The following is a 13,053-nucleotide window of genomic DNA, read 5'->3' as shown; positions in this document are numbered from 1 at the left end:
AACTAAGAATAAATTAGCAATTCTGTCTTTTTTAATAAAAAAAATAAAAAAATTTACGACGTTCACCGTAGGGGATAATTTGTTATATTTATGTAGTCTGCGTTGTTACGCACACGGGAATACCAAACATATGGGGGAGATTTTTTTTTTGCATTAAAAAAGCGTATTTTCAATGGAAAAAAAAAAGCGTTATTTTTTTTTAATGGAATTTTTTTTATTTCGTAAATGTGTCTTTTTTTTCTTCTTTTTTTACCACTTAATAGTCCCACAAGGGGACTATAACAGACAGACAGTGCAGCACTTAGACTGGGCCGCCGTAAAAAAGTGGCGGCCCAGCCTGAGGCCCCTTAGTGACCGCCGTGAAAAGGCGTATGGGTGGTCACTAAGGGTTAAAGGAGATGAAGGTTAAAGTTTTAGAATGGCCAAGTCAAAGTCCTGACCTTATTATTATATCCAACCTCTATAATGTCCCCCATAATGCCTGGGCCCCTTATATAGGACATACTACGTTGCACGGGCGCAGCTGCATCTCTCCATTGCGGGTGACACTAGGAAGGTTTGTCCCCATTGCCGGATGCTTTCATCTGTGCGATGAAGAGATGCAGCAGCGGCCATGCGGGCATCAGGAGCGACGCAGGTGCCCGGGGGCGGGGTAAGTATAACCTATATGAGGGGCCCGGGCATTAGGTGGGGACATTATAGGAGTTGGAAACCCCTTTAAAGGGGTTGTCTCACTTCAGCAAATGGCATGTTTCATGTAGAGAAAGTTAAAGAGGACCTTTCATGGGTTTGTTGTAAGTGAGATAAATATCTGTACCTGCGGGGTACCCCCCACTGTGCTGCCACCCTGCCTGTCTTTTTAAAATGGCGCTCCTGCGCCCCGTTATGGCCCCCCACAAATTTCGCGCTCAGTATGCTAATACTGAGCATCGGAGCAATGTGGGCGTCTCCTTCTCCCTGGCTGTAGCGCTGTCCAATCGCAGCGGAGAGCGTCACAGCGCTGAGCGCGTAATTTTCGGGAGGCCATAATGGGGCGCAAGAGCGCTATTTTAAAAAAACAGGCAGGGTGGCAGCATCAGCTCGCAGGTACAGATACTTATCTCACTTACTACAAATCCTTGAAAGGTCCTCTTTAATACAATACGCTGACTAATGTATTGTGATTGTCCATATTGCCTCCTGTGCTGGTAAGATTCGTTTTTCCATCACATTATACACTGTTGGTATCCGTGGTTACGGCCACGAAGTAATCCAGCAGTGGTGGTCGTGCTTGCACAATATAGGAATAAGCACTGGCGGTCGAGACCATGGGAGTGCGCAAAGTCCAGCACTTTTTTCTATAGTGTGCAAGCGCGGCCACTACTGCTGGATTGCAAGGTGGTCATAACCATGGAAACGGGCAGTGTATAATGTGATGGGAAAAGGAATGAAGTGAGCAAAGGAAGCAATACGGACAATCACAATACATTAGTAAGTGCCTTGTATTAACTTTCTCTACATGATGAATGCCACTTGCTGAAGTGAGACCGCCCCTTTAAGGCCTCATGCTCACGACCGTCGTTTCGGTCCACATCCGATCCGCACCTATTAATTTTAGTGGGGCCACAAAAGATGCCGACAGCACACTGTGTGTTGTCTGCATCCGTATGTCCGTTCTGTGGCTCTGCCAAAAAAATATAGAACACGTCCTATCTTTGTCCGTTTCGCGGACAAGAATAGGCATTTGGAATATATTGCGGGCCTGTTGAAAATGCAGGATGGACACGGCCGGTATCCGCGATTTGCAGACCGCAAAAATGGAAATCATGGTTGTGTGGATGAGTCCTAATCCAATAGAAACTTTGTGGAAGGAGCTGATGCAAGTAGTTCATGTAGGAAACCCCCAACATAGCAGAGCTGAAGCTGTTTTGTACGGAGGAACGAGCTAAGATTCCTCCGAGCCGATGTTCAGGACTAATCAACAATTACTGGGAACGTTTAGCCGCAGTTATGGTGACGCCAGATACTGAATGAGAAGGGCCACATACTGTTACCACTCACAGACATGTGATACCGGAGAATTTTCTTCAACATATTAAGGCCGCATGCACACGTCTGTTGTGTGTTTTGCGGATCAGCAAAACGCAGATGGCGTCCGTGGGCATTCTGCAATTTTTCGGAACGGCACGGACAACCATTAATATAACTGCCTTCTCTTGTCCGCAAAACGGACAAGAATAGGACATGTTATATTTTTTTAGCGGGGCCACGGAACGGAGCAACAGATGCGGACAGCACACGGAGTGCTGTCCGCATCTTTTGCGGCCCCATTGAAGTGAATGGGTCCGCACCCGAGCCGCAAAAACTCATTTGTTTGACTTGGCTAGCTTTATCTAATTTTATGACGTGATGTCGTTTTAGGTCAAATTTATAAAGAAATAGAGAAACTTCTGAAGGGTTCATAAACTTTTAGGCGCCACTTTGTAGATGTAACATTGACATGGTGGACGGCAGCCAGACGGTCATATACCAGCAGGTCGCTCTAGTTTCTTGCACCTTCGTAGGGGTACTCCGCTAGGAGCGCTGGGGGTACTTTTCTGGCTTTGCTGTTTTTGGGGGAAAGTCTAATTCCATGTAATCCCTAATGTCCTGCGTTTGGTCATATCCCCCCCCCCCTTCCATTTCACCAGGCCCAGCAACGTGAATTAACGGTGCGACATGTAAAGCAAACCGAGAAAGAGCTGGGCTATCAGGTGAAGCAGCAGAGCGAGCAGTACGAGGCCACCATACAGCGCCACCTCACCTTCATCGACCAGGTAACTGCTGGAGAAGATACCACAATCAATTCTCTCATCTAACATAAATGAAGCTTGATCAGCGTCTATAGAAAGGTTCCGCAACTTCCTAATGTTCTTTGCGTTTCAGTTCGTCACCATCTGTTTGCTGTCAGTGGATGGAAACATTATTCACATCCAGTTTGGGTGCTCCGCGCTTACACAGTAACCGGACAGGCGGCTGTGTGAGCGGGATTGTGCATTCACCCGCTGTATGCAAACCATGGATGTTTCCATTCACTGACAGCAAGCAGAGATATTGCAAGCGGTGAGGAATTGAAACAGATTGTACATTTGAAAGTCTGTAGTCATTGTATTGATGGCTTAGGCTACTTTCACGCTTGCAGGGATCAGCAAAAACACTTCCATTCTTGATAATACAACCATCTGGATCCGTTATGAACAGATCCGGTTGTATTATCTATAAAATAGCAATGCTGTTTTCTACTGTGTCCGAAAAAAAGGATCCGCCACCATTGACTTGCATTGTGGATCCGTTTTCCTCCGCTTCCCTTGCCGGACAGAAAACCCTTGCAAGCAACCAAACAGAAGGGAATGCATTTTGGAGGGCTCCGTTCTGTTGTGTTCAGTTTTGTCCCCATTGACAATGAATGGGGACAAAATGGAAGCGTTTTTTTTCCGGTATTGAGATCCTCTGCCGGATCTCAATACCGGAAAAGGAAAACGCAGATGTGAACGTAACCTTATCCGTTAGGAAAGGTCCTCAATTGGTGATTGGCGGGGGGACCCCTCCACTTAAAGTCGGGGCGCTGGACGTGTTGTCGAAGACACAGCAATCGCGAAGGTCACTTTATTGTCTGCTTGTGTACAGCTCATCGATGACAAGAAAGCCCTGAGCGAGCGATGCGAGTCACTGGTAAGTGAGCTGAAGCAAGTGGATCACAAGTACTCCAGCAAGATCTCCCAGATGCAAGAGCAGCATGAAACGGTAAGGAGAAGCGCGCTACACTCTGGTCGCCACCAAAGCTGCATTCAAAATTCACATTAGTCTTTAGGCTGTATAACCTCACTAGGGATGAGCGAATCGAGTTCGCGAAGCAATAACTGTTCCGTACAGTATTGGAGCAAAGTTTTATGCGAATCGACTTCGGATGTTTCATCTGAACTCCATTCGCTCATTCCTAAACCTCACCTTGCACTGCTGCCCCCTTCTGGTTCAGCGCATGTACAACCTGCACTCTCTCATGGTGCATTGTGGGAGGTGTACTGTCTACGGTACACCTTTTACACCCAGCAGGAGCTCCGTCCACACCGTCCACATCAATACCTACAGCCTTAGGGCTCATGCACGCGGCCAAATGGCTTTTTCAGTGTTTTGTGGTTTGTTTCTTACGGATCCGTTGTTCCGTTTTCTTTGTTTCCGTTTTTCCGTTCCGTTTTTCCGTATGCCATATACAGTAATTACATAGAAAAAATTGGGCTGGGCATAACATTTTCAATAGATGGTTCCGCAAAAACGGAACAGATACGGAAAACATACGGATGCATTTCAGTATGTGTTCCGTTTTTTTTGTGGATCCATTGACTTGAATGGAGCCAAGCTCCGTGATTTGCGGACAAGAATAGGACATGTTCTATCTTTTCACGGTACGGAAATACTGAAACGGAATGCACACGGAGACACTTCAGTGTTTTATGCTGAACCATTGAAATGAATGGTTCAGTATATGTACCGCATACTGAACTCAAAAAACGGCCGGTATACTGAACGCAAAATACTGTCGTGTGCATGAGCCCTTAGCAGAATGTCTCAGTAGTGCAGCCTCAGGCTTTGGGCCTATCGCTTCAGTGATCATATCTCAGCCTAGGATCGAGATATTCTAAATCGGTTCTCAGGTTATGCCAGTGGTGATGAAGCCTATGAGGTGTAACACAACAGGTCCTAGAAGACCGCGCGGCGGGGTTCTGCTTTATGGCCCCTGGGATCATTTCCATAGGTGGGGATTTATCCTTTGGTTATTTTATTGCATTCACGTGTTGTTATCTTCCCCCTCCTCTTTTCTTCTTCTTCTCTTTGCCTTCCCCCAGGTTTGGCAAACTCTGGGCCCCCTGTGTGAGGTAATAGCCCTGTACACGCTACATGCCCTCTGTATGTCACACTGTGCCGGAGTCTGCACCCCGTCTGTTATGCCCATCCCTATGCCCACCAGTCCTCATAGTCTAAAATTGTTATCTGGGATTAGAAAAACATGGCTACTTTCTTCCAAAAATAGCCCCACCCCTGTCCACAGGTTGTGTGCGGTACTGCAGCTCAGCCCCTTGACTCCAGTGCAGCGGAGCTGCAATACGCAACCCATGGACAGGGGTGATGCTGTTTTTTAAAGAAAGCAGCCATGTTTTTCTAATCCTGGACAACCCCTTTAATGTTTTTCTGCAGCATGATCTGTAACCATTTTATACTAACTGGTTTATTGCTAGCTGACACCGGGTTTTGCACAAGAAGATGTTTTTCGTTGTGTTCTGCTTTAAATGTATGCCGCGCCACATCCTCCCACCTGATCATATCGACCACTCCGCCTCATGTATAACTGCATGGAGTAGAAATTACCTCCCCCCCCCCTTGCTCGCACGATGATGTCACGCAGGGACTCCGCCCTGTTGATGACATCATCAGCAAAAATATATTTTGGCTGAAATCTCTAGTTTCCCTATTAACCCTTTCGCTACCAGCGCCGTACATGTATAGCGCTGGAATGATAAGCAAACATTGCGCCCCCGCTCGCACGTGCTGTGGGCGTCGTACCTGACAGGTCTCTGCTTTTTCAAACAGCAGAAACCTGCGGCTAATTAAAGCCTTTTTAAGATGCCATGATCAAGTGAGATCACGGCATCTAAAGGGTCAAAAACCCGGACGCTCGCGTTTCTGGGCTCGTTACCGGCATCATCTGTGGCCAATGAGGATGCCGGTAATTGATTTGAATGCGCTCAGCCTTGCAGAAGAGGCTGAGGGCATTCAAGCTGCAATTCTTATTTTGGCCACCGGGTGGCAGGCCAACATAAGAAATGAGTAATAGTCAGTAATAAATGCATTTTAAAAATCCATGATTGTTCAAAATAAAAAAATTAATTTTATACGCTCAAATACGAGCTTCAAAATCATTACAAAAAAGTTTTAGAAAAAACTGTTAAAAAAATATATAAAAAATATAAAAGTTGAAACCACCCACCTTTCCGTATAATAAAAAAATAAATACCTAAATAACAAAAAACATCATGGGTATCACCGCGACCGAAAACGCCCGTGCTACTAAAATATAAAATAATTTTTCCAATGCGGCGAATGGCGTAATGGAAAAAAGGGTCAAAATGGCCAATTTGCCCTTTTTTTTATTGCTTCTCTTACCCACAAAAATGTAATAAAATGTGATCAAAAAGTCACACACCCTCCAAAATGGTACCAATAAAATTACAGATTGTCCCACAAAAAGTGAGCCCCCACACAGCTCAGTAGATATAACTAGAAAAAAAGTTACGGGGGGGCAGAATATGGTGATGTAAAAAAAAAAATTTTCAAAAAAAACTATACATATGTGGTATCGTTGTAATCGTACTGACCCAGAGAATGGGCGGAGGTCAGTTTTGCCGCGAGTGGAACGCCACATTTGAATTTTTTTGGGCATTAGAAAGTACAAATTGTCCCACATAAAATACGTCCTCATACAGCTATGTGAACGTAAATATAAAAAAGTTATGGCTCAAGGAAGATGGGGAAGAAAAATGAAAACAAAAAAACCTCTGGCATCCTAAGGGTAAGGGTCCATTCACACGTCCGTTTTTTCTTTCCTGATCTGTTCCGTTTTTTTGCGGAACAGATCTGGACCAGATCTGGACCCATTCATTTTCAATGGGTCCTGGAAAAAAACGGACAGCACAATGTGTGCTGTCCGTTTCCGTTGTTCCGTTCCGCATGTCCGTTTAAATATAAAACATGTCCTATTCTTTTCCGCAAAATTCGGATCCTGGTACAATACAAAGTCAGTGGATCCGCAAAAAACGGAAGACATTCGGATGTCATTACGTATGTCATCCGTTTTATGCGGATTCCGTTCCTGGAAATTACATTTTAATTTTTTTTTTTTTTTTTTTCAAAGAAATCCAAACAACTTTATTTGCTTATTGAAATTTATACATGTTTCCGTTTTTTGCGAATCCGCAAAAAACGGATGACATACGGATGACATACGGAAACATTTTCGGGCACAACAGATCCGCAAAAAACGGATCGAAAATCGGGATATAGAAAAATACTGACGTGTGAATGTAGCCTTATTGTGTGTAATTCAGGCATTGCAATATGGGCGAAGACCAGTGTGGTAGTGAAAGAGTAAAGGAGTTTCTCCAATGATACCCCCATATTGAAGAATAATGTAATATACTTATTTCTGCTCCCCGGTGGGGGTCCGACTCCCTGCACCCCCGTCAGTCAGCTGTTTCATGAGGCCGCGGAGCTCTGCTGAGCGCTGCTACCTCCTCACAGCTTACTAAGCACAGCGCCATACATTGTCTAGTGGCCGTGATTGGTATTGCAGCCCACTCGCTTGAATGGGACTGAGCTGCACATAAGCCATGTGACCGATAAACATGACGTCACACTCCCCGGAGCACCGCAGCCTCTTCAGCTGATCGGCGGAGAATGCCAGGAGTCCGATATTGATGAAAACCCCTTCAATTTATCTTTCTTTTAACCCCCATCCTCTTTATTTTCTGCCTTTCTCCTGGTTTGCTTTGCATGATCCAGCCAGGGGGATGTAACACCATTAACAAGGCTCGCAGGCGCGCTCATGCATGTACGAGCGGGGGAAGGGTAGTGACAACTGCACTGAGCACATTTCACACCCAGGAAACTGGTTGTCACTTGTTCAGCCATTGTCCTGAGAAACCAGGCACTGACCACTGCCCCCTATGGGCCACAATATGGACCTAAACAGTTAGGAGAGGGAAAAATTAGGACTATGTATGTAGTTTAGTTGCTGTGGGGCATGCTGGGTAATTTCCGAAGTTGCTAGTGACGGTCCTTTTGAGCTGAACCTTTTGAAAGCCCCATTTTAGGTGCACAATTCTGCACCGATTGACACCCTACATCTTTATGGGATCGGCTCTCCATCGGATTGTTACCCAGCACTGCCCCCTGCTGGTTCTCTGCCTCAGCCCTGTTCCAGGCAGAACCCCCACGGACTGACTACAGAGCACCAGGAACTCCGACCAATGGGTTGTCAGAGGGCTGTGAGGATAGAGCAGGGGCACGCTGATAATACCAGCACAAGCGATCAGGTATCTTAACCTCTCGTCTTCCAGGAGATGAAGAAGCTGCAGGAACTGATGACCGCTACCGAAAAAGTGCGGCGGGAGAAGTGGATTGACGAGAAGACCAGGAAGATTAAAGAGATCACAGTGAAGGGTAAATGTGCACGTTATAGTCTCCTAGGTGTCTGCGATGGAATTAGGACTGTGTTCAAGTGAATGGGGCTGAGCTTCAGTACCAGGCACAGCCACGGGGAAGGGTGGCGCTGTTTCTTCAAAAACAGTAGACCTTTTTTCTAATTTCATTTAAAGGGGTATTCCCATCTCAGACAATGGGGGCACCTGTCTCGTAAATAGAACCTTAAATGTCCCGGAGGGTGCACCACGCATGCCCTGCCACCCTCTGCTCATTTCTATGAGGCCAGCAAAAATAATTTTTGTCGGCCCCATAGAAAAGAATGGGATCGGTGCGCCCTCCGTGACTTTCAAGGCTCAGTTTATGAGATAGGTGTGGGTCCCAGTGGTGGGACCCGGACCTGTCAGCGATATGCCCCCATTGTCTTAGCGATATGCCCCCATTGTCCGAGCCGACACAACCCCTTTAACCCCTGAAAGTCCTCAGTTTATCCTTTTATTTCAGGTTTTGATTCTATTCGGGGTAGTTGTAGCCATTTCTTGGAGGCCAGGTTACGGTTAATACGGCCCGGTTTTCCCAGGCTGTGTTTTTGCAGTGGGCACATTTGATCTTCCGTCCTAGGTCAAACACCATATAGGTTGTCATCCAGCTTTTCAGATTGGTCCAGCTCAGGGGCTTAAAGGGGTTATGCCAAGTCTTCCGCAGGATAGGGAATAACTAACTGATCGGTGGGGGTCTGATCATTGGGACCCTCACCCATTACGAGCAGGGAGGTCCTGTCCCCCACTGTCCTCATGGGCTCAGCGCTCCATTCTTTCTTTATGGGACCACCGGACATATTGGAGTGCAGTACTTGTCCATGTCCGGCAGTCCCATAGAGAATGAATGGAGTGCTCGGATTGCTGCTTCATCGAGGCGGAGTAACAGGACCCCCCTCATTGGGATCAGTGGGTTGGATCCCCACTTATCAGTTACTTATCCCCTATTCTGTGCTTAAGGGATAATTTGAAAACTTGGCACAACCCCTTTAAGGCCTCTTTCACACGAACTATACGGATTGTGTCAGGGTGCGTTCAGTGAAACTCGCACCATTTCGCAAGCAAGTTCAGTTAGTTTTGTCTGCATTTGCGTTCAGTGTTTTTCCACACGGGTGCAATCCGTTCTTCACGTGAAGAAAACTGGAGGTTTACAAACGACATCTCCTAGCAACCGTCAGTGATGCATTCCGGATGCGATGCGTTTTTCACTGAAGCCCCATTCACTTCTATGGAGCCAGGGCTGCGTGAAAAACGCAGAATATAGAACGTGCTGCGATTCTCAGGCAACGCAGAACTAATGTCGTGCACAGACCCATTGAAATGAATGGGTCAGGATTCAGTGCAGGGGTTGTGCATTCACGCATCGCACCCGCGTGGAAACTCGCTCGTGTGAAAGAGGCCTAAATGTACAGAAAATAATCAATTGGGGATCTGGGGTGCTTTTTAAAGGGAACCTGTCATCATTCCTTGCAGATTACGGCTTGGCCCAGTGGTGATAACGCACTCTTGGAGCTTGTGTATTGAAAATGTACACTCCTGTATGTAGATATGGAGTATAATGGGTTATCCTACTGTAAACCTTGAGGAGGATGTTATTCCCCTTTGTGGCCACTAGGTGTCCTCCTGCTGCAGAGTGATCCTGGACTGTTATATTATACAGATCTCTGTGTGAATAATAAGGATCAGTGATCAGATAGAAGCTGAGCAAGGGAGGTCCCGGCAGTGAGTCCCCCACCCACCGCCTGACCATTAAATCGAAATATTCCCAAGTATGTGCCGATGTCAGACGCTTCCTGCTGTCTGAGGGCCTATCTGTCATGTAGGTTGTATCTGTAAAGAAGGGGAGGCAGGACTAGGTGTTCACACACAGTAAAATTTGTTTAATCCAGCGTCACTTGGACTTGATCCGTGCCAGATGATCAGATTTTCTAAATTATCAATCACAGAACAATACATAAGGCTCACTTTTTAATTAGATCGACACAGGAAGAGATAGCTCCTGGGGCTGGATGCTGATTGGCTCGGCACAGGAAGTGCCAGCTGGATGCTGATTGGCTCGGCACAGGAAGAGCTAGCTCCTGTGGCTGGATGCTGATTGGCTCGGCACAGGAAGTGCCAGCTGGATGCTGATTGGCTCGGCACAGGAAGAGCTAGCTCCTGTGGCTGGATGCTGATTGGCTCGGCACAGGAAGTGCCAGCTGGATGCTGATTGGCTCGGCACAGGAAGAGCTAGCTCCTGTGGCTGGATGCTGATTGTTTCGGCACAGGAAGAGCTAGCTCCTGTAGCTGGATGTTGATTGGCTCGGCACAGGAAGTGCTAGCTCCTGTGGTTGGATGCTGATTGGCTCGGCACAGGAAGTGCCAGCTGGATGCTGATTGGCTCGGCACAGGAAGTGCCAGCTGGATGCTGATTGGCTCGGCACAGGAAGTGCCAGCTGGATGCTGATTGGCTCAGCACAGGAAGAGCTAGCTCCTGTGGCTGGATGCTGATTGTTTCGGCACAGGAAGAGCTAGCTCCTGTGGCTGGATGTTGATTGGCTCGGCACAGGAAGTGCTAGCTCCTGTGGTTGGATGCTGATTGGCTCGGCACAGGAAGTGCCAGCTGGATGCTGATTGGCTCGGCACAGGAAGTGCCAGCTGGATGCTGATTGGCTCGGCACAGGAAGTGCCAGCTGGATGCTGATTGGCTCGGCACAGGAAGTGCCAGCTGGATGCTGATTGGCTCGGCACAGGAAGTGCCAGCTGGATGCTGATTGGCTCGGCACAGGAAGTGCCAGCTTCTGTGGCTGGATGCAGATTGGCTCGGCACAGGAAGTGCTAGCTCCTGTGGCTGGATGCAGATTGGCTCGTCACAGGAAGTGCTAGCTACATGACGCTGGCTGCTCACATGCAAGTATATTATATTATGGGGGCACTGTGTCTGGCATATTCTGGGCACTATTGTAGCGGTATCTGATCTGTGAGCACATCCAGTGCAGATGGCACAACAACTCGCGTAGTTCCCTGTGAATCGTATTTTCTCGCCAGTGCTGTATGGGCACTGCACTGTGGTATATCTGCAAGATGGCACCACTCTACTTCAATTCATTAGCGCAATTGGCATCATTTGGTCTGGGCACTGGCATAGCGAGTGTCTTGGGATTGGTTTGTGGGTGTGGTCAGAACAATAAGGGGTGGAGCTTATACATTAGCTCTGGTTTGTGCTTGTATGATTGAGGCCCCCGACCGGCAGCCATATATGTGACCTTTCTCCTCACTCTCTGCATATCTTCTCCCCTACAGGCCTGGAGCCCGAGATCCAGAGACTTATATCCAAGCACAAGCAGGAGATCCGCAAGTTAAAGGCTCTGCATGAAGCCGAGCTCCTGCAGTCCGATGAACGCGCGGCGCAGAGATACGTGCGCCAAGCGGAGGAGCTGAGGCAGAACCTGGAGCGAGAGAAGGAGGAAGTGAGCCAGAGGGAGCGAGAGCTGGCAAAGCAGAGGTGACGTACCAGGGGCCACTCACTGACACCAAGAGACATACCCCCTCATCCCCTTCTGCAGCTTTCTGCAATTTCAAGATCTCTGCCTACTTTCAGTGAATGGAAACATTCTTGTTTACCTTTTAAAGCTTAAAAATCAGTACAGACCTTAGACTTTTTGCAGCTGAGCGTTTGGTACCATTGTACCCAATCTAGGCAATCCTCTGTGGCCCCACACTGATACATATTATCTGCACCGATGTGTCCTCCTCATGTTCTTGGCTCACAGAGGATTATCTAGACTGGATATAATTGTAGCAAACACTCAGCCGTGCAAAGTATTAGGTCTTCGCTGTTTTTTTTTAGCAAGTGGAGATCTTGAAAACAGCGAGGAATTGAAATGTAAGATTGTATTATAAGAGTTGGACATATTCAGCCCAAAAAAAAGCTGGGGACCCCTCTATGATGTCCATGGGTGGGGTGGTCCTGATAGGAAACCACTCAGGCTGGTACCATGGATGCCACATTGCACTGGAGCTGGATCTCACCTTTGCATTACTGATAGGAGGAATGTGTTACCATTGCTGTTCAGGGGTCTGGAAGAGCCGAGTGGAGATGGCAGCCATATTAGTGGTCACTCACATAGTTAGGGCTTATGCACACAACAAACCGCAAAACACGGATATGGCAAAAATACGGATGACATCCGTATTGCATCCCTATTTTTTGCAGATCCATTGTAACAATGCCTGTCCTCAAAACAAGGATAGGACAAGTTCTATCTTTTTTTGCAGGGCTACGGAACGGACATACGGATACGGACAGCACACGGTTTGCTTGTCCACATTTTTTGCTGACCCATTGGAATGAATGGGTCTGCATCCTATCCGCAAAAAAAAACGGACACGGAAACAAAATACATTCATGTGCATGAGCCCTTATTTAGAGGCAGCTGCATCGATATAGATATATATATATTTATTTTTTTGTACTTTTTATTCTCTCCGTGTGCTATTTGAATAGTGTTTTTCCACTTTTACACGACACATTTTCTGTACAGACGGTTGATTTTTATTTATTTTTGTTCCCCCTGTGTCCAGGTATGAGAAGCAGCTGGTGCAAGAGGAGCAGTCCCTGCAGGAGCAGCGCAGGAGGCTTTACAGCGAGGTGTCCGAGGAGAAGGAGCGCCTGAAACAGCAGGCGGCCAGGTGAGAGGAGACCCCTGTCAGCAACTGGACACAGACCACCACAGCAGCCATATTATAGCATATTATAAAAATTAAATCAGTCACCTGATTACCATAAGCAACTCCTCCTGTCAGTCCTTCCATTGGATGTACT

The 13,053-nt window shown here is 47.1% G+C and overlaps 1 protein-coding gene and 1 long non-coding RNA gene across 2 annotated transcripts in view; both read left to right on the top strand.

The window, feature by feature from the left end:
• The window catches only part of LOC121006142, a 978,004-nt gene that overhangs the window by 119,472 nt on the left and 845,479 nt on the right, over positions 1-13,053 (top strand). The window lies entirely within an intron of this gene.
• CEP131 (centrosomal protein 131) overlaps positions 1-13,053 on the top strand; it is a 42,571-nt gene that overhangs the window by 16,068 nt on the left and 13,450 nt on the right. Inside the window, 6 exon segments of the mRNA XM_040439079.1 lie at positions 2,670-2,795; positions 3,646-3,762; positions 4,863-4,892; positions 8,130-8,232; positions 11,532-11,733; positions 12,813-12,920. Of these exon segments, the coding sequence (XP_040295013.1) occupies positions 2,670-2,795; positions 3,646-3,762; positions 4,863-4,892; positions 8,130-8,232; positions 11,532-11,733; positions 12,813-12,920 (686 nt within the window).

The sequence above is a fragment of the Bufo bufo genome, chromosome 6, assembly GCF_905171765.1.
Source record: "Bufo bufo chromosome 6, aBufBuf1.1, whole genome shotgun sequence".
In the NCBI taxonomy this organism is placed as follows: Eukaryota; Metazoa; Chordata; class Amphibia; order Anura; family Bufonidae; genus Bufo; species Bufo bufo.
This window is presented reverse-complemented; position numbering and strand designations above follow the sequence as displayed.